The sequence below is a fragment of the Microcaecilia unicolor genome, chromosome 11, assembly GCF_901765095.1.
Source record: "Microcaecilia unicolor chromosome 11, aMicUni1.1, whole genome shotgun sequence".
Lineage (NCBI taxonomy): Eukaryota > Metazoa > Chordata > Amphibia > Gymnophiona > Siphonopidae > Microcaecilia > Microcaecilia unicolor.
In genome coordinates, this window is record NC_044041.1 from 130,418,363 (window position 1) to 130,441,024 (window position 22,662).

The window sequence follows — 22,662 nt, forward strand, 5'->3', positions numbered from 1 at the left end:
TCCTGAACATCTATCTGTGAGTAAATTATCTGTGATTTATTCAATAAAAGAGACTTCATAAAATAATAGAGACTTCAGGTGATTGCTGTGCCAGGGTTATACTCCATGATATTGGGGCTTCTAATTACCAAGCTCCAAGAGTCATGACAGGTGTAACTGTTAAAGCATAGCAAGCTTTAAAAAAGAAACAAAAACACCACAGATGATAAAAACAGCCTAACTGGGCTAAAAAAGAAAATGAATCCAATAAAAGTGCACAATATACTTACAGATTCTAGGATCAGTCTCATAAAAATGCTGTGATTGTAGTGAAATCAAACTTACTATATCAACCAAGTTTATATGTATGCTGAGATCATGCATACATAATTAGTGCAAAAAATAATCTTAAAAACCAGTTCAAAATAAGCAATACTTGGTTAAAAACTAGTAAAAATATATGCCTGAAATGCAGAACCACTAGAAACTGCTTGAGAGTGTCCTTAAACCAAAAAATTGCCAGTGTTTCCATTCATGGAAAATCACTAATATGACTGGAAATAAAAATACAAAATGAACAATCCTGAAATGCTCTAGGATCCATAACTAAAACTGCTGTAAAAAAAAACGTCTTAAAAGGTCCTTAAAACAGAAAAAAATGATTTAAAAAACATCATGGAACACACACAGAGAGCTTAACTATGTGTTCCAATGATAGCAATGTGTTTAAATGATGTCATCCATGCGCTCCAACCATGGAAAAAATCTCAGAGTGTCAGAGAATCCTTAAAACACATATAGAACATCTTAAAAGCTTCTAAAAATGGGATTTTGGAATATTCTCTGGATGCATTTCAAAATTGAGGCTACAGATCTATAAAACTTGCAAATTTGGGAGCTGGTAAAACCAAGCGATGATCATTTAATGAGTGGAGTAAATGGGGTGGTGAGTATGGTATAGTAAGTGAGGAAAGATACTGAGAGACCAAGTTGGAAGACTTTAAATGTAAGGGTCAAAAGCTTAAAACTGATGCGCTACTGAACAAGTAGCCAAAGGTATTTCTGCAGTATTAGCATAACATGATCACGATGTTGGGCATGGCATAGAAGGCGGATAGCTAAATTTTGGAGAGACTGTAGTCTTTTGATATAAGATTTAAAGCAACCTAAATAGACCATGTTGCAATAATCTAGTCTAGAGGTCAATAGAGCCAGTACCAAGGAATGTAAGATATCGGTACTATAGTACCGATGAACTGAACAAAGTTGATGGAGAATAAAGAATCCTGTTGTACAGACATGTGCAATTTGAGGGGGTGAATGTAAGATGGGAATCAAAAATGACTCTCAGATACTGGAAAGAGTCTACAGGCTGAACAGACGAATTGAATAGGAATAGAAGGACTAGAGAGGCCACCTGTGAGCCAACAAGCGATGGTCTTTTCTTTGTTGAGAACCAATCTGTGGTCAGCTAGCCACTGTGAAATGAGTACTAAGCAATCCTGAAGGGGCCTGAGAGAAGGGTTATAGGCAGTGGTTCCCAAACCTGGTCCTGGAGGCACTCTAACCAGTTAGGTTTTCAGTACATACACAATGAATATTCAGGAGATAGATTTGCATGCAGTGGAGGCAGTGCATGCAAATCTCTCATGAATATTCATTGTGGGTATCCTGAAATCCTGACTGGTTAGGGTGCTTCCAGGACCAGGTTTGGGAACCATTGGCTATAGGGATTTGTGAGGGAAAATAACAAAATGTCATCGACATAGAAATGGAATGAGATGCCAGTAGATTGAAGAAGTGGCAAGGAGACTAATGAATAGGTTAAAGAGAAGGAGACAGAATGGATCCCTGGAGAACTCCGCAAGTCAGTGTGCCAGAAGTGGCACACAATAATCAAGTGATTACTATGAAGGAATGTCCTGAAAGAAAAGATGTGAAACCATGTTAGAACTGAACCTGTGAGACCCAAGGAAGAAAGATGGGATACGAGTAATGAATGATCCACAAGGTCAAAAGTGGCAGAAAGGTTGAGTGATACAGCGAGAACAACATTATGTTTATCTAGATGAATATGAACTTCATTGAGTACAGCAGCAATAACAGTTTCAGCGCTGTGGTGTGAGCAGAAACCTGACTGTTTAGGGTATAAGGCAAGAGAATTTTCAGCAAAAGATGACAGCTGAAGAAAGATGATCCTCTCTAGGACTTTTGAAAGGAAACATAAATTTGAGACTGGTTGGTAGTGGGAAGGGACATGGGGATCCAATGAGGACTTCTTAAGCAAGGGTTTGACAATAGCTGATTTCCAACGGGAAGGAACCTGCCCAGGGGAAAGAATATTGTTGATTGATGAAAGTATAGAGGGAGACAGATTCTGTTCCTGGAGTTTCAGCCGGGAAGTAGGGAAGGGATCTGGACTGCAATATGTGGATTTAGTGGCAGAAAGAGCCAATGCAAAGGAATGTGGTGTCTGAAGTTGAAACGAGGACCATGAGGTCAAGCCAGAAAGAGTGGATGCTACAGGGTACAAAGGAAGGGGTCCACAAGAGGGAAGAGCACTCACTAAAGTTTGAACTTTGCTAAAAGAAATATAGTGAAAGCAGAGGGTGCAGAGGAGCTATCCTGGTTAGATACCAGGAGGATGTCAAGCCATGGAAAATAGCAAAGATTTCTTTAGTTATATTGGGAACTGTCTTAATGCTCTGAGCGTAGTACTACACCTTAGCTTTTTGAAGATGAAAGTTAAAGTCTTTAAATTTGACTCTGAAAGATAGACGAGCAGAATCAGAATGGGTTTTCTTCCCACCTACAGCTACCACACATGCAGTAGACATGTGAACGTACACCAGTGCACAGACTCTCTCTCCCCACGTGCTGCAGAACATCCTGTCACTGTGGTACTCCCGTGGCTTCTGAGCTCTGGCTGCCCTATACCAATGCCATTCCAGGACTGCAGCCACAGCCTGAATCCACATCAGCCCCGGACCACAGGTATTTTAATTTTTTTTTAATTAAACTCACTGGGTTACATTATTGTCAACAAATTTGAGTTGAATGACCTAAAGGTCTTGACAGGTCGATGTTATTGCTACAACTTTGCAAATTTAGGTGAGTCTAAATTATTTAAAATCTTAAACACCAATAATACATTTTGAATATGATTCTTGGCTCTATTGGAAGCCAATGAAGCTCTCTCAATACAGGTATAATATGACAAAACCATGAGAACATTAGACAATTCTTGCATTTTGTGCTATTCGTAAAGCTTTCAACTGATTCTTATTCAGACCCACCAATAAACCATTTTAATAGTCAAAGCATGGCATCACCACACTTTGAACAACCAATCTAAAATTGCAAGGACTAAGAAGATCTCGTAGTAATCTCACCATTTTCAATTTAAACAATACTTGCTTAATTATTTTAGGGCCTATTTTACTAAAACCGTGCTAGCGATTCACACACAGCAAATGAATGTGTGGTTTAGTAAGAGGCTCTTAGCAACTTGTGACTTCATAGACAAAGGAAGAATCAAGAAGGTCCCCTTTCTTCCCGAGACACGTCTTCCAAACCCTGGTACAGTCAATGGTAATAAGCCACCTGGACTACTGCAATGCACTGTATGCTGGCTGCAAAGAACAGACTATCAAAAAACTCCAAACAGCCCAGAACACTGCCGCCAGACTCATATTTGGAAAAACTAAATATGAAAGTGCAAAACCCCTAAGAGAGAAACTTCACTGGCTCCCACTTAAGGAACGCATTACGTTCAAGATCTGCACGATTGTACACAAAATCGTTCACGCAGACGCCCCAATCTACATGCTAAACCTGGTGGACCTACCTCCCAGAAACGACACAATCGTTCCGCAAATTTCTCAATCTGCACTTCCCCAGCTGTAAAGGTCTAAAATACAAGCTGATGTATGCCACTACCTTCTCTTACATGAGCATGCAGTTATGGAATGCATTACCCACAGACCTGAAAACAATTGAGGAAATAACTAACTTTCGCAAATCTCTGAAGACATATTTCTTCAACAAGGCTTACAAAAAGAACCTATAACCCCAACAATCCACCTCATCAATCCTTCCAGTTATGATAATCCACCTTCTGAACTTACACTCCTAATCACTCCCTTCTTCTTCCCCTTACTTAATCTCTACGCATTACTAATTGTATCTAATATCCTGGAATGACATCATAACTAAACTATGTAAGCCACATTGAGCCTGCAAATAGGTGGGAAAATGTGGGATACAAATGCAATAAATAAATAAATAAAATAAAATAATTTCCGAATTGTGTTTATAATAGGAACTTTTACACCATTAATCACAAACTCTTCAGATACATTGTCATGTGGATGGCTAGACAATAAGAGGATTTGAGATTTTGCAATGTTAAGTTTTAAATGATTACTTTGCAGGCATTAATTCACTGCATTCAAACAGAGTTTAACATTTGTAAAGCATCCTCAACTGATTTATCAATTTCAATCAAAAATTGAATTGTCATCAGCATATAACTGGAATTTCAAACCTAGACAATTCAGCAACCTACACAAAGGTAGCAAAAATATATTAAATATCATTGCTGATAAAGAGGAACCCTGGGGAACTCCAGATGTACATTCTGCCATAGTAGATTTAACCTGATCCTTAATAGCAAAACATTTTCTCCGTTAAGAATGATGAAAACCATGTCAGCACCTACTCACTCAAACCTATGTATTTCAAATGATTCAGCAGTATGTTATAGTCGATCGTATCAAATGCTACATAGATTTCAAAATTCACTAAGAGGAAACCTTTTTCCATATCAAAACCCTCCCTAACTATATCAACAAGGTCTCCATATCATGCAATGAGTGAAATCCAAATTGATGCATGTCTAATAGGTTATGTCATTCCAGAAAATCTAATAGCTGTTTGTAGACCAGCTTCTCAAAAGGTTTGGCAATGAAGGATAATGAAGATATCAGCCTATAATTTACAATCTTATTTGGAGCTAAAGAAGGATTTTTCAATAACGCTCAAACTACTGCAGTTTTTAAAGAATCAGGTAACAAACCTGATTGAAAAGATTAATGATGTTAGTAAATATTTTTCCAATTAAAGATTTTAAATCTTTAATAATAGATGACAATAATCCAGAGAACAAAATGAATTAGTAACCTTACTCATTGTTTTCATCACATGATCTTTATCAACTAAAATCCAAACTATTTAAACTGGACTCAGGAGATGAAGTATCCAATCCAGGTTGGCTATAAGACCTCTTACTACAGAAAACAGTTGTTTGGACTCAGAGGGGCCACCTTCTATTGTGGAATTAAAATGTTTTTTAGCCTCTAAGAGCCTGTACTATACTGTTGTTTTCCTAAGTCATAATCCTCAAGAGTAATTGTAGAGGGGTACTTTCTCCAAGCCCTGTGTCTCAATTTATGCTTAAGAATTTTAAGACCCACATCATAACATGGGATGCTATGAGGGGCATTTTCAATATGTCTAAATCTGATTTTGGACGTTTTGTGGAAAACATCCAAAAATCCAGTAGCGAACATGGCCATTTTCAACCAGAAAAACATTCAACTTTTTGTTTCAAAAATGGCCATTTACTAGATGTTTTTGTGCTCAGTGCGTTTATCTTTTTGGACCATTTTCGAGAAACACACACACAAATAAACGTGCCTTTGGGATGAATTGGGGGGGGGGGGGGGGGAGGCAAGCATTCTTAGTAGACTGGCCACACAGACTTCCCAGCGGAACAGTGGGGCACCCTGCAGTGGACTTCACATAAAAGGTCCCAGGTATACCCCCTTATATTGTATGGGGAGCCCTCCAAAACCTACTGCACCCACATATAGGCAATACTTGCAGACATAAGGGTTATTGTACTGGTATACACTTGGGTAAAGTAGGTTTTGGTGGATTTTGGAGGGTGGAATATGGGCCTGGGTCCCCTTCTCTACGGTGCATTGCACTGATCACTAGGCTGCTCCAGGGACCTGCTTACTGCTGTAATAGGACTGGCCATAACATCTGAAGCTGGCATAGAGGCTGGTATGTACTGTCTTTCATATCATTGAGGGGGGCAGGGGGGTCATTTAATCCCTCCAGTGGTTGAGGACACCTTTTTGTGACTTAGGCAGAGTTGCACAGAACTCTGGTGCTGTTCGCTACAGCACCGGGAAACACCAGCTGGAACACCAATTTTTTTTTAGCAACCAATGTTCAACACTAACAACTTGCAAATAATATGCACACTGTAAGTGTTCAGCCTTGGTTGGTAAAGGGGTCAGAATGTTCCTGGCACATGCCCACAAGAGCTGTAAGGTAGGCACAGCTCTTGTACATGTCCTGTGAATGGGGGGGGGGGGGGGGGGCAGTACATGCAAACCTCCCTCATGAATATTCATTGTGGATATCCTGAAAACCTGACTGGCTGGGGTACCTCCAGGACCAGGTTTGGAAACTGATGGCTTAGGCAAAGTTGGTGCTGGCCAAAAAAAAAGCCCCAGATATTCAATGCTGAGCACCAGTCATGGCCCAGCATTGAGTATATGGGGTCAGCACCGACCAAAGCACTTATGCAGGCTGCTGGCTAAATATCAGCCCCAGTAGTGGCCATTTCTTCAGTGACAAGAGTTTCAGAGCTTCAAGTTCTTTCCTACAGGAATCCATTTCTCTATTTTATGGAAATGTGTCTGTTCATACACCTCCCTCCTAAAGTTTCCCCGATTCATTTAGCAAGGCCCTAGTGTTGCCAGCCTTTCGTAGAGATGGTTCAATGTTAGCTTATAACATACACCTTTCATTGCTCTGAGGGGTTCTGGCCCTTGCTCAGACTAGCAGGAGAGAAGCAGCCTCTTACACTACCACCACTTATTAGCTGAAGGAGACATTTTCAGTATGATTTCATTCAGATAATCAGCTGCCCTTGGGGTTTGAGGGCCATCCGACTAGTACAGCTTTACATAGATGACTGTATGAATCTTTTGAGAAAACTGGCTACCATTTGTTTGTATAGTAGTGCTGTAACTTTGTTGTGGAGGAGAGTTGCTGCTTTTTTTGTACCTGCTCTTGATCCTCTGTTATACCCCTGAGGCAGCCTAACAGCAGACACAACATGGACCACAGTGGGTGCTTTTGTGAATGGAATTTTATATGAAAACTTCATTCTGTACTGCTTGTGGATCGGAACAGCCATCTCTTGTTGCTGGCCAGAAGGTGGCCTCATGTAGAACCTAAGTTCTTTGAACATGAGAATTGGTTTCTCTCTCACTTGGGGGAATGCTTTGTTATATCCCGGTCTGGTGAGAACACTAAGGAAGGAGAAATCAAATTTATTACCTGCTAATTTCTTTCCTTTAGTCTCAGCAGTTCAGCCCAGATTCCCACCCTACCTTCAGCATTGTTATCGGATACAGTTCATTGTAGGCGTGTTGCTGTTCTTTCCTCAGAGTTCCAATAGTTTTAGGCATCATATGCAACAAAAAGTTTCATGGTGATATTACTTCTTTTGTTGGATGAGATATCAGGAACTTCCCTTCCATATTTCCACACTCCATAGCAGGTCTCCATTCTTTTGGTATCAAAATCATGAATTGCCCTTTAGGGCACAGCCCAATTCTATCTCCACCTACCTCCCCCCCCCCCCCCCCCCCCAAAAAAAAAAAAACCCCACCACATTACAGGCTGATCTGAGGGGAAGGTAAAGGAAATAACATGTTTAGGCAACCTCTCAAAGAGTGCTTGGAAAGTGTTTCTAATGAGCCATGTGGCTCTCAATAGAACAAGGAATATTTCTGCCATTATATTCTTGATCTGACTGCATTTGCTGCTATTTAAGAAAGTTCTCCTTCACCCGATGCACAGAATAATTACTCAAAACTGACACCTCTGTTATTAAAGCCAGTGTAGTGTTCTTCTACTTTAGTACTGGAAATTGCCATAGCCTCAGGCATCCATCTCCCTACCCTATGCATACATGCTACTGCCACATTAAATTACATACTTAATATGCAAGAATAAAACACTTTTTTTGCATTTTTAAACAAAAAAGCAGGAGCATATGTCCAATTTTATTTTTCTTTAATGTTTTATGGTAGATTCCCAAACAGAAGCAGCAGAAAGAAAAAAGTGAGGGATTTAAAAAACAAACATTCTTCCTCCAGGAAAAGATAGGAGTACCTGTCTCTGTTTAATAAGCAGGAACATGACTAATGAGCTAGGGCCCACTACCTAGCAAGACTGCCTAACTCCTTGGTATCACTTCGTACAGAGTATGGGCTGAACTGCTGTATATATCCAAGCTAGAGACTCACCTACATTGTTCTTTTTTTTCTCTCTTTAAGTTGTCTCCATCTCACTTTCTCTGTAATTTCTCCCTCTGTACCTCAAATCCTGTTAGGGGCAATAGATAGCATAGCCAGTTCTCCAGCTGATCCCTATGAAAAAACAGATCCTCCCTCTCATTTTCTCTTCCCCATGTACTGGCTTACTAAAGAGAGGCATGCACAACCAAAACATAGGATGTTTTTTTCCATCTGTGCTGGCACATAATAAACAAGGCAACTGTCATGAGGTGAATTATGAAAAGCAGTTGCTGCATCTAAAAGTCGCTACTGGAAGATCCCTGCCAGCACATATCCTGGGTTTCCTCATGCATTGCCTCACTGCAGTAGTGGAGAAGTAAAGTGATTTGTAACCAGTTACTCTTGGAAGATTTGAACTGATTATATATGCACAGTTACTAGTCGTCCCAGGGGAGAATCATCCTCTCCCCCCCCCCCCCCCCCCCCCAGTTCAGTAAATTATCACAAAGACATGGGGTATGACAGAGATTTACAAAATCATGAGTGGTATTGAACAAGTTAACAGGTAAAGGTTAAAATTTACCCTTTCAAATTATACCAAAGCTAAGGGCCACACTATGATGACAAGCAACAGCCGTAAAACAAATTTAAGAGTATTTTGTCAGCACATAACTGAACTGGAATTGGTTGGTAAAGAATCTGGTTAAGCTATCTAGTACATGGGGTGGAAAAATTAGGAGTATTAGGGAAAGGATCTGCCAAGTACTCCTAGAGACCAGGTGCTGACTCGAACCACTGGTTTGATCTGGAATGGCATATCTTCTGTTCTTATACTGCATTAACTCTGATGACACTCAGGCAGATGGAAAGAGAAGATAAGAACAAAGAAAAGTGAGGAATATGCAAAAGGAAGAGAGGATGGAATTGAAATCTGTAAAATACAATTAGGAATCCCTCCCACAGACAACTGCCCCAGCAGCTTCATAACGGTTTGCCTTCCAGTGTGACCACGTTGGCGCTCAGTTTCTCAGCCATTGTCCTGCGATCCAACAGATCAGCTGTATTGTTTATCTGCAATTCACACTTGAGACCTGTGGGCAGAGAACAGGAGATGTGGATAACAGACTTTTGCTATTTTATCTGCGATGCAGATACTGTCCAGAACCACCCAAATTACACGCATTTTCTTTTATTGCTGAAGTTGGCACAAGTGTGTTATTTAGGACACATTACCTGGAAATTTCCTCCTGATGCTGTCTTTTGAGCTAGCATATAGCATCTTTTGTTTAATAGGTACATCTTCTGGCACCCTAAAATGAAGACAGCAAAGTATGAACTGTAAGATTACTCAAAACCCCAGTGTTGAGCTGTACCAATTCCTTGACCCTTCTGCACAGTCCCTACTGTCCCACAGCAGTATATGTTACAGGAACACATTGTTCCTCTGTACAGTCCCCGCTGAGAGCCACATGCTCAACCTCAGGACCAGCTCTGAGTTGAAGATAATACGCAGGGAGTCAGTCATACCACATTATGAAGACCAGGTCCTCCCTCTTGCTCTCTTTTGTCTCATAACAGGCATCATAGAGTACGTAGCGACAGGCATCCTTGGGCAACATATTGACAAGGTGCTTGTAAGGATCAGCCACCTTCTCCCCAACGTCGCCCACCAACAGTTCACATTCCTCATCAACGATGATGGTCCTCTGGTCATCACTCAGGCGAAAGCAAACATATTTCTTCCGCTTCTTTGCGTCCTCTGGACTGCAGGCCTTCCGCACTTTCATGTCATTGAAGACTGCCAATACAGCGTCTGAGACAGTGACCCCAGAGGCCTGAAAAGAAAGAACACAAAATGGCTCAAAAGTCATGCTTGGTTACTAGGCACACTGACACTTCCCTAACATGTAATGACAGGATGTTTCCTTGGTAGTGTACAATCATTTTGTGCAAAAAAATGACATGACAAATGATATTGCTCTTGAAACAAAAACCCAAACAAAATGAAACTCCTGTAAAAGACATGGGGAAACTAAGTAAAACTTTTGGTAGCACATCCCTCTCTGTTAGAGGGTCAAAGATATATAGCTTTCAACTGCAGCCTAACAAGTCAGCGATACTCCTCACCGCTCACCCTTATGCCTCTTCTGGAATACTGAGGTAGGGTGAGCTGGGCCAGGTTTTACCCTCTTTTATACTGGGTTAAAACCCTATCCTTCCTTATCAAAAACAGTGGCAGGTCAACTGACATGACAATGGGGCTCTGAAAGCAATACTCAAGAAGCAGGCCAAAGCCCACGTAGGGAGTTCATATATGTTTACAGATGGCATAGAGCATAAAAGTTACTAATAAGGTATCAGTTGAGGTTTAGCACCTGGAACTTTTGGGTAGTAGGAGATTTGTAAATCTCAGCACATAAATTGTGTTTATTCTTATGGGTGACTTACAAAAAGAGATCAAGGCAGCTTGAAAAGGCCAATGAGATTTTGACTCAAGCTTACCGAGGCCTAGGTTGATTTGAAGGACATGGTGGGAGCTGCCATTCTGAGGCAGCAACAATGATGATATCAGCATACTCCCCGTGATCTGCTTGCCCTGTACTGATACAAAACAGCCAATCCCAGCACATGTCCCTTCCCCCCTAAGAGACAGCAGTGTCATTACTCTGTTAATGCAACCGCAGAGTCACCATCTCTCCATCTCTTGAGAAGAAACAAGAGATGGATGAAGAGACGATGACTATTAAGTCCTTGAGGTAGCCTCAGGCGAAACATGGTTCATGTCAGCTATGAGTCCCCTTACTGACCTGGATTCTGAAGTTTTGGACTAGAATAAGCCAAGTGAAAATATCTTTTAATGTTAAGAGCAGCAGTAATTTGGAATTAAAATATTGAATAAGCTCTTAGAAAATTTTCATTAAACAACAGACCAGTGATGATGTGATGCATAAAAGCTTAAGCAGCTATTATGAGTTGCTGGAGTGGTACCGCCGAAGCTTGGTGAAATACAGAGTGAATCTGAACCAAGAATTATTTTGTAAAACATGATCATCCGAGTCTGATAAAATGTTTTCTAAAAGGAGGTAATTGTTTTAAATCAGGCCCATAGAGCTTCAAGCTTCCATGTGACCCAGAGCATGATTTTATGCCAATCTTGATGCATTCTGGTACCAATTTAGATTGTAAGCTCTGTTGAGCAGGGACTGTCTTTTTCATGTTGATTTGTACAGCGCTGTGTAAGTCTAGTAGCGCTATAGAAATGTTTAATAGTAGTAGTAGTAGTACCTGCAGTGCTGATTTCAGAGAGACTGCAACCACCACAATGCATTGTGATGTAAGGTGAAAAAAAAAAAAAAAAAAAAGGAACCAGCTAGGAGTCTCCCTCCTTGAACTCGGGTTCCCAACTAGATCCGGATTTGTCTGACAAGAGTTGATCCAGTCCTGGGCTTACCCCACTGCAAGCAGAGACTTGTGGTTCTGATTTCTCTATTGGATTCCCAAGAAAAGCAATGCTACAAGTCCAGGACTGGATCAACCCTGTCAGGTGAATGTGGATCTAGTTGGCAACTCTATAAAGGCAACCAAGGCTACAAAATTCTGCTTCCCTCAAATAGATGTGGAACTAGATCAATGAGGTCCTGCAGGATAGGCAGGCCATAGCATTTTGAAGTCTAGTGGGCCTATGGGGACATCAAAACATAGTGGGAGAGTTGCCACTTGGCTAATCTAGTCCTAGCTATACCCCAGGGCATGCAGACAAAAAGGAGGGTTCCATTTCTTCATTAACCCAGTGAAGGGAGCATAGATCTCAAAAGCTGCAAATCAGATAAACATACCACAGTAGCCCACAGAGCTCAACAAATCCCAGGTACCAAGTTGCCATGGCAACTAGAAATTTCCATCTGGCACCTGGGATTTGTGAACCCTTCCTTTGGGTTGGAACTTTCTCCTCCCTGTATCGTGCTGTTCTGCGAGAGCCGTATGGTACAGAAATCTCACAGGAGTTCCTGCTCTGTCTAGTCTATTCTAAATTTCCTCTCGACCTGTTCCCTACATGACAGGAGGGAAGGATCTGGGTATCAGGAAGCAGACTAGTTCTGTTTACTCCAGTTTCAGCCCTTCCCCTCCTGTTCCCTAAATGCTACTTGTAGGGTAGGGGCTGCAGTAGAAAACAGAGAAGTCCCAGCGCTGAGTTCTGTGTACCCATGTCTAATTGAGGGATGGGGGCATGAAGGAAAAAAACATTTTTAAGAAGTGCGATGTGCGCCTTCTCCCTGCCAATCCACACCAAATCTCAGGATAAACATGACTGCAGGTATGCCTACAGATACTCGGGACAGATCTCACATACACACACACAGTCTGTGCCTGAAGCCTGCCAAATGAGAAGGGGGGACAGTACTGCCACATGCGAGAGCTCAGAGTGATGCTGCTGGAGGAAACCCCAGATACTCATCTATGCTAAGACAGAACTGTTGAAGGAGGGGCTGAAGCAGCACTGTCAGTCGAGTATACTCAAGATCTGGGAGTACTAAAACTCAGTTTGGATGAGGAAAAAGGGGATACTAAGCAACAGAGGCAGAACAAAGGGAACAGTGAGAGAAACTCTAGGCAGAGGGTCAGGGGAGAGAAATAGAGACTGAACAGAGTCACTTAACCCTCCATTGCCCCTGGTACAAAATAAGTACCTGAATATATGTAAACCGCTTTGAATGTAGTTGCAAAAACCTCAGAAAGGCGGTATATCAAGTCCCATTTTCCTTAAAAGGAGAGGTGAGGGAGACAAGATAGCTCAGATCTAGGGCTGCGACAGGGTGGGAGAGAATGAGAGAGTTATCACTTTGCATGGATTCACCCAGAAACATCCTGAGCTGAGTGTGCCCAATATGACATGCCCCCATCTCTCACACTGTGCTGCAGCCACTGCAGGTAAAACAAGAGGACAGAGATTGATTTTTGCATTCTCATCTTTCTTGAACCCTGTGCAGCTCACACAGCCCTCAGGACCACAGCGATTCAGCCACTCCTGGACTCCCCTCTGTCTACCTGGTTCATATTAATGCCCAAATCTCCACGGCTTGTGTTATCTAGATTGGGCTGGCTGCACTCCAGGAAATCAATATGAATAATTTAGCCTTCATCCTGCCTGACCAGTGCAGATGAGATTTACGGTGTCCTTCACCGTAGACAGAAAGTATTCAAGCCAGCCCTGAGCACGTCTCTCTCAAATGCAAACTGCTCCCGCATCTGGACAGCCAGACAATAGTTTATATTTCATCTTCATTATACACCTTTATCACCACCTAGTGTGGAAGCTTCTGGTTTTGGGAGGGGGGGGGGGGGGGAAGAAGAGAGGCAAAAGGCCACTAGTCAAAGCCTCACAGTTATACTAAATCAAAAAAAAAATAGTGTATACTTTTACCAACAGGGATGGTGAGGCACGTTTCAAATTGCTTATTACACATGTGAATGCCTTTCAAAACTGCTCTATTTATAAATAAGGCAGATTCCAAAAGTCATTTACTCACACAGAGACAGCAAGTGGAAGGAACTTCTCCATCCCACAGTAGGATAAAGGCTATATAACCCACAGGGAAGAGACATAAAAAGATTACACAGAACTACATTTCCTTACATCCTAATGAGCAGTGGAAGACACCAGAATTCTGGGAGAGGCGGGACCCTGGGTGGGGTGCTTTCAATCTACAGACACTTACTAATTCAGAAGTGAGTCATTTGGAGATGGACAACCTGCAGCAGGAGGACTTCAGTTTCAGCAGTGACCCTATGGAAGTGGAAGGATTGTTTTCTTTATTCATGTGGTTAGCCACATTTCCTGAAAGCAGTACAAAGAACCAGTCTGTTTTCTGAATGGCTCTGCTTTCTGAGGACCAAATCACGTGAACATGGGAACCTGGTTGCTGTAGATAGCAAATTACCAAGTGATCCTCACCTCACGTCACCAGCTGTCTGTTGTGAACCCGCACATATCGCTTAGATAGTGTTTCAGACAGTGATAGAGAAGAGCTGGCTGTATTGGTAAAAGTGGGTACCAAATACATAAGCCCAGAAAGGGGGGGGGGGGGGGGGTGGTTACAGACTCCAAATTTAGGCTCTTAGCTAGAGGGAGGAAACAAGCTCCAGCATGTTCAATAGGGAAGGGAAAGGCAAATGGTACTTGATATACTGCCTGTGTTTTTTCCCCAACTACATTCAAAGCGGTTTACATATATTATACACAGGTATATATGGAGGGCAATGGAGGGTTAAGTGACTTGCCCAGAGTCCTAAGGAGCTGCAGTGGGAATCAAACCCAGTTCCCCAGGATCAAAGTCCACTGCACTAGCCACTAGGCTACTCCTTCACTCCAATAGATAAAGAAAGCAAGAGAGTACAGCCGAGAAAAACAGTAGATGGATAGCTGTGGGGGGGGGGGGGGGGGGGGGGGGGAAGGAACAAGATGAAGTTTCCTTGCGGCCGTGTTTTACTGTATCTAAATTTCTATGCAGCAGAAAAAGACCTGCTTCTCCCACAGAAAAAGTATTAGGCCATGGGGTGGGGTGGGGGTATATTTCTCTAAAACCACCAGTCTGATATGGCCCATTTTCAAACCCAATGTGTTTCACCATCCCCCCCCCATCCCCCCCCCCAAATTTTATCCTGTTCAACTTTCAGTTATTTTGTCCGCTAGACATTCCTGACCATTGATGTGTAATTCTTTCCAATTTCTATTTGGTTGGAAAGAATATTCCAATTCCATTTATTGTTTTCCCTCCCTGCCCCAAACAATTTCCTTCTCCCTGCTCAGCATCCCTCCTCCTTGTACCTTGGATCTCCTGTTCCTGCACTCATTCACCTAGCATAGCCCCCTCTCTCCCTTCTGTTGCTAGTAGCTATTGTACAGTTGTGTGTTTTTGCAGGAGACTTGGACTCTCTTTGTTAGCTATTGTACAGTCAGCAGAGAAGAGGCGTGCCATTTCTGCTGTATGTCTCCACACATTGTGTGACTTCTGCACTGCATAACACTTTTGCTGGGTGAACTGCACGAGTCTTTTGGCAACAGGGAAGCCTTAAAACACTGCATCAACAGGGCACTCCAAAGGCAGGTGGACACAGCTGGCCACCTGGCATACCAAACTGCCAATACTACACAGTGGAAGCAGAAGCAGCCACATCGGCATGGGGCATTCTCTTGTCTTATTAGAGAAGGGAAGTCGACCCACAAAGCTCTGTGAAAGCCCTGATCATTGGCATTCAATAGCAATTTAAGTATTACAGCACTGGCACCTCAGTCCACTGCCACCAAAGTTGCTCATTTCAATGGCATAAAATTTGGGTAAAAGTCAATTTAAGGTGAAGACCCTAAGAGTAACAAAAGGCCAAGGCAACTGGTTGCAGGAAGAATTACTAGGGGTACCCATCATTTCAGCTGGATGGGGGAGGGGAGAAGGGAGCAGTATTTATATAATCAATGTGGGAGAGGGCAAACTGCTTTTTTGAGAGGGGCAGTATTTCTGGTACTGAATGTATGGGATATACACAAGAGAATATCCAAAAATACCAAGTGGGAATTAAAAAACCTATATAATAAATCTAAACAACCCAAATTTCCACTAAGGTTACTCAGAGTGCCATATCTATATATATATATATATATATATATATATATATATATATATATATATATATATAAAGGCAACCCCAACGTTCTATGAAGCCTCCAGCCGGAAGTGTGAAGCGCCACAGATATCCGGTTTCCCCATGAGTGAAGGAAAACAGCACAGCACAAAATCCCTCTCTCTGTAACAGTGAAGGACTCAGAGGGGGGAGGAGAGAGATGCCCTCACTTTCTCTAACACAAACACAGCACAGCAGGAAACAACACTGAAGGAGTGGACTCGGAGGGGGGAGGGGAGGGAGAGAGGGCAGAGGGCAGGGACACTCCCACATGCACACTCTGAAGAAAACCTTGCTAGCCCCCCCCCCCCCCCGTTTCATTTGCATCAGAAACGGGGCTTTTTTACTAGTATATAATATTTAAGACCCAAGGGACAAAACTTTACCAGCTTGTCTTGGATATGAAGGCATTTAGCTCCCCACAGCCATCTTCAAGAGCATAAGGACAGCACGATAAGAGAGCGTGCCCCTCTAACTGTTTTGCCGTCTTTTCATGAGCAAATACTTTAAAAGTGCGTCTTTTGGGTTTGTTTGTTTAAGAATATGCTGGTCATCATAGGAGCCAACAAATATTGGTCAAGCTCCTACATCATGGTGAGAGAGGGGTAATTTGCATTCCGTTTGGCACTCAAAATCATTTTGGAACGCTGGTACCTATGTCTAGTCCTTATCCCCGATGCAGCTATTAAGTGACATGCTGGCCACTGTTGGTGGGACCACACTTCAAAATTTTAAATCTATGTGTACAATACTTAAAAAAAAAAAAAAAACCCAATACATTTCTGCATACCTTTTGGTATATTTGGGGAAGGTTTCTTGAGTCTTAAATATTATACAGACTGAGGTCTTTTTCCTTCCTTTAATTGTTCAAGTTAAATGTTTAAGAATTGCATTAATGAATACTACTGAGTAATCTTCAGTGGAAATTTGGGTGTCCCCCTCCCCCATGTTTATATACAGTATAACACATAATAGGAGTCACACTGGGTCACACTGATGGTTCACCTAACCCAGGATCCTGCTTCCAACAGTGGCCAATCCAGGAAACAAGTGCTTGGCAGAATTCCAAAGAGTAGCACGTTCCATGTTACCAAAGGGATAAATAGTGGCTTTCTTCATATCTATATTAATAGATTATGGACAGTATGGAAGAAGGATTAAGGAGAGAAGAGTAGTATATATATGACTTTCATTTTCAGTTTTCATGGTAGTTTTATTTTCAGGAATTTATCAATAGCATGAGAAAAATCAATGGAAGAAATGACTCACTATTTTTTCCAGTTAAATATCACAGTTTATTTATTCTGAGTAACTAAAGATAACATTTTCCTTAGTATCAACTGTTCACTGTGGTGCAATGTACAACAAAATCATGAACATGCCCCATGACCTCAAGCAGGAACAGATTGCAAGCCCTCCAATATACTCAGTTAAGGTAACTCACCTTTAGCTATTCCTGAAAAAGTGTTCATTATTTTTCTTTGGATTTAGCTCATACCTGCATTGAGTGACTCTATTAACAGCCTAATTATGGTTTCCATTTGCTAATTTTTCCACCAAGTGCAGTGTTTGGGGGAGAGAGAGAGAGAGAGAAAGAGAAAGAGAAGACAATAGAAGCTGCTTCTTTCTGGTGCTCGCACAAGGCAGCTCAGCACTCCCTACTATCCACAGCTCCCACTGCTTATTTCCAACTCTGTTTTCTTGGCTCAAAGCAGATTGCTGTTCCCATAATTCCATGGTCTGGTTAATCATTCTGAGAGCAGTTAAGATTTTATATACTGCATAGCCCTATGTTTAAGGCAGCTGAAAGTCAATAGCTTCTGTCCCACTGGCATGAGGCTGGAAGGCAGAGCATGAGTTTGTAGCATCCAGGAAGGCTGGATGGAAGGGAGCTCCATGCCCTGGGAATTTAAAAAGTCTGAGGGCATACCATTGATGCCTCCAGGCTCACAGGGACCTAAAAAACACAGTGGAGGCAGGAATCCAAGAGGTGTCTTGGTCCTAAGCATCAAACACAAAACTCGTGGGAATCTGCAGCACTCATCTGGTGCATTCTTGAATCCTGGCTCTCAGGCAATGCTGCTAGGCTGTTTGGAAGTCTTCCAGTATGTAAAAAGTTTTTGATAATGAAAGCTTTACGATTCAACTGTCTGGCACAGCGGATTTGAAGCTAAGGCAGGTTGCTTGGGCTTCCCTGGCAGGGATAGCAACTGTACATGCTCAGAGTTATCCAAAAAAGGCTCTCAACAACTGGGAGAGCATATCCATCCAATGGAAACTGACGGATAACGTCACCCATCACCTACATGTAACCAATGCATCCTGCTTGTCCTCGAAGCTAAACTTCCTCTTCCGGAGAAGTAACAATTCCAGTTAAGGCCATGGATTTGAAAAAGCAGCTTCTATAAGTAGGGTCTTTCAAAAAAAAAAAAAAAAAAAAAACAACCAAAGAGGTGTGGTAGCCGTGTTAGTCCACTCTTAAGGTTATCAATAGAAATCAAAAAAGAAAATATACCACCTTTTTTATTGGACATAATACTTACAAAGATCCATTATTTACAGCCAAGCCACAAGATATCACCGTATCTGCTCAGACCCAGGGGATAGAGACAGACAACTTGAAACCCTGAATGCATCCTTCAAACAGAAAGGCTACAACCCCAAAATCTCCAAGAATATTGCCTCCTCCCTCAAAACACCCAGGAAAAATCTGCTACAGTACAAAGAAAAAAAAGCCACAGGCAGAATCCCCTTGTAGTGACATACAACCCAGAGCTGGAGAAACTGAGGAAAACCATAAGAGATCTACAGCCTCTACTCCAGGGAGATGAATTACTGAAAGAGATATTCCCCATCCCCACCAGTGCTGGCCTTCCGATAGCCACCCAACTTAAAACACAAGCTAATCAGAAGTAAACTCCCAACACAGACTGGAAAGGAAAAGAAGGGCACATTTCCCTGTAAATATATCCAGCTGCAAGCTATGCCAAAACATTTCACAGGCCCCCACAGTCATTCACAAAGGAAAAATATTCAACATAAAGGAATCTTTCACATTCTCATCTTCCAATGTGGTATATATATCATTCAGTGTAAAAAATGTAACGAAGGATGCTATATTGGAGAAACAGGCCAGATGCTTAAGACAAGATTTAATCTGCACAGACATCACATGAAGATAGCCGATGCCAGTCGGGTTCCCACCCCAGTGGGCCAACACTTTACAAGACCAGGACACTGCACCAGTGATTTCATAGTAAGAATCTTGAAAGGTAACTTTAAAACAATACAGGAACGTAAGACCTTTGAAGTCAGAATGATTGAATATTTTGACACCCGACAGGACTTAACAAGGATCTGGGTTTTCTAGCCCATTAGAAACCATAAAATTGTATTTCTCTGTTTATCACCCTCCTCTCACCCACCCACACCCATCCTGTTAGAATATCAATGAAATGCTTTGATGTCCCCATGCATACCTCCTACCCATCCCCACCCCGTCAGACTGTCAAAGTAATGCTTGGATGTTTCACTTATATATACTGCTACCACATTTGCTTATTTCTGATCTGAAGAAGAAGGGCAACCTTCGAAAGCTAATCAAGAAATGTATTATGATGTCCAATAAAAAAAGGTATCATCTTATTTTCTTTTCCATGTTTTATTTTGTTTGATTTCTATTGATAAAAAAACAAACAAGAATTTATGGATGAAAATTATTTAAGCAAGACCCTATTTGTACATTGGTTGTGGGGAAAAGAATCAAGAATATGTGCCACCCTCTCTCTAATCAATTTGGTGAGGGGCTTTTTAAAAAGATACATTGGATGCAGTAAGGGATTATATATATATATATATATATATATATATATATATATATATATATAACTATGAGAGGAGGAGGTGGGGCAGTATATCTTTATGTACTGAATGCAGGATAGGCAGCCAGCATCCTTGTTGCAGGTGCAGAGAGATACGAGATGGGGATAAGGACCAGTTTTATATACTGGCTTTGGAAGGGGGAAGCAGGACAGTGGAAGGGCACCAAATGGGCAGATGTAGGCAATGCAACAGCAGTCGTAAGTGTGACCAACTAAATTTAACCAGTTAACAATGAACACTGTGGTTAATTGGCTAAATGTGAAATCCCCATATCAGGCACAGGCCTCTAAACCCCTGTTTTAATGCAGCTAAATCTGTGCACATACAATGCATTATATGTTACATTTTTGCAGTTAAAATTATAGCCACATGTTTTTTCACTATCTAGCCAACAGTTGAAGATGGTGGATATATAAGGTTGTCTTTACATGCATGTATTTTTCAAATTGTCTTGCATTATATTTAAACTTTTTGATGGTTCCAATCCTGAATGTTTGGCTTCTTTTCATTTCCTTCTAATTCTAGATCTATAGTCAGAAATCCACAGCATCTTAATTTTCCATATTTTTCAGTAGTCTGTCACAAGAAAGTTTTGGATAGGTCAATGTGCTACAGTTCAGTTCTGGCATTCTCTGCTAAAGGATCTGAGAAGGAGAGGCTCTTATTACTCACTCTAGAAAAACATCTTTTTAGACATTGTTTTTGTTACCTGCTTTGAACCTTTTTTGGGGGGAGCTGTAATGTCACTTTTGTATTCCACCATTAGTGCTATCCTTCCAGGACAGTTGTCTATTCCAGAATGGTGCAGGTCAAAGTGGAAAGACAAAATCCTCCACAATTACACTTAAGTACCCCATATGTAACCCAAAGCACCACATTTCAAATAGCTAGTAATGCCAGCATGGCTGTGCCTGAACATCCAGCCTCCCAGGCCCCCTGTGTAGCCTGACAGACCCAGTTATAGGAGCATGTGCTTTCATTGTATCTTTAGTCATCACAGAAATTGCAGCCTGCCAGCCACACCCTGCTTGCAGTTGCTAGTTGAAACTACCATCACAGCCTGTCAGCCAAACCTAACCACACACAGTTGTCTTGTATTACAGCTAGGCCCTCTAGCATTTCATAGTATCCACTACCATTGATTATGTCAGCCCTGTACTCCCCCACCCCAGCACTAAAGTATCTTATGATGAACTAGACGATGGAATCACACACATCAAGAGAGGTCACACAACTGTTGCTTCTTTAACCAAGATAAACCCTTTTCCCTTGCCCTCCCACCCCTAAGGAAAAGCAGAATGGGATAAATTGCTGGTATCCACTGCCTAGCTCCATGTAACTGACCTTTCAAAGAAAGTTGAAACCGGGCTGCTCTCATTCCCTATTTTCTCAGTAACAGAGCACCTGCAGTCACTCAAGTTCCCATATTCTTTGTATCCCCCCCCCCCCCATGTACCAAATGTTTTTGTTTTGTATGTGATCAAACCCAACGGGTAAATTTTAACCTTATGGGCTTCCCCCTCCCCCTTGTATATACAGATACATTTCTACAACATGGTCTATCACACTTTGTCGCAAACGAATTTATTGGAACTAAACCCTTAAAAAAGAGGACCATTTTTAAAAAGAATACGCCAAAAACAAAAACGACGTATACCGAAAGAGTGGGAAAGAAAGATGGGAAAAAGCATATGTGAGCGCCCGGAAGGCTGTAGTTGCTTTTGCCTCTCCAGCACCCACTCGCTGGCACCGCTACCAACCGCACCCAGCCCTCACCTGCACGAGGTGGGGGAGAAGAAAAGGAAGAGCAGGGCCCCGCCCGAAGTGGGGGGGGGGGGGAGCACGGCCCCGCCCACACTCCCGAACGGAGTGGAGCAGGGCTCTACCCAGACAGAGACGGGGGGGGGGGGGGGGATCCTCCCCATTAAACCTTCCCTTTCCTTGCGCAGTCCCTACTACAATTTCCTGGAGGCAAAGACGGCTACGATTAAATACAGAGGCAGCGCCACCCCTAACCTCCAGAAAAGGAAATGGTACCCTGATCCCTGGCGCCCACCCTCGAAAGAAATTTGAGCACCGGGATGTAACTCCCACCTGGTGCTCTGGAGGGCGACGAGACGCGACGCAGAAGACATGGCGCCTCCATTTCCTCCTGCCATAGTCCAAACTGCGCTACCCCGCAGGCCCACATCTAGCGGCCAGAGCTGACAGCACAAGAAACTGCGGGGTCACGAACAAACCGGGCTTAACGATCCGTGCACAAATCTTTCAAATGCACTAAAACAAAGAGAGACAAAAATGACGCCGCATGTTTACAGCGTCGGATCAGTGCAAAATTCGCCAAGGTGGCGAGAGGGATACTCGAAGGAGGAATGACAGGGGCTTAGAGGGACTCACCATGATTGTGCGTAGTGCTCGTGCCGGAAAGCTAGAAGTGGTGCTGCCAGTGCCTACCGCTGCTCGAAGTGGAGAGATGGCACTTCCCGTTCCCGACCCCGCCCAGGGCTGGAATGTGGGCGGTGTCCAGGTACAACTGGAGGATCTGCTTACAGCTTACGCAGGCATTACACTTCAACACCTGCGTAAGAGCCAGGCCTTAGAAGTTCTAAGTTAGAACAAGAACACAGGCTGCAAGGTTTGCTTTAAAAAAAAAAACAAAACTTAAGTCGTCTCACTTTAAATACGTTTTACTATGACAAATAATTTTTTTTTTACTGGAGAACAGTAGGCAAAAATGAATGGAGCTATAGAAAGGAGAACCGATCTTTATAGTTACATCATTTTTTATTAAAGTTACAGA

At 42.3% G+C, this 22,662-nt stretch overlaps 1 protein-coding gene across 1 annotated transcript; it reads right to left on the reverse strand.

Annotated features, from left to right (window-relative positions):
* Window positions 1-8,056: 8,056 nt before the first annotated feature.
* On the reverse strand, window positions 8,057-22,367 carry LOC115480214 (cofilin-2-like). Its single transcript, XM_030218723.1, has 4 exons — window positions 22,260-22,367; window positions 9,831-10,138; window positions 9,537-9,613; window positions 8,057-9,394 (listed from the first exon to the last, which is right to left on the reverse strand). The coding sequence occupies exons 1-4, from the start codon at window positions 22,260-22,262 to the stop codon at window positions 9,285-9,287; spliced, it is 498 nt and encodes a 165-aa protein (XP_030074583.1). The 5' UTR covers window positions 22,263-22,367; the 3' UTR covers window positions 8,057-9,284.
* Between the last annotated feature and the right edge of the window lie 295 nt (window positions 22,368-22,662).

Coding starts and splice junctions, on each gene's coding strand:
- LOC115480214 (XM_030218723.1), bottom strand. Junction 9,614..9,830: donor GACCTGGTCTTCATAATGTG/GTATGACTGACT, acceptor TCTTCATTTTAG/GGTGCCAGAAGATGTACCTA. Junction 9,395..9,536: donor CATCAGGAGGAAATTTCCAG/GTAATGTGTCCT, acceptor CTCTGCCCACAG/GTCTCAAGTGTGAATTGCAG.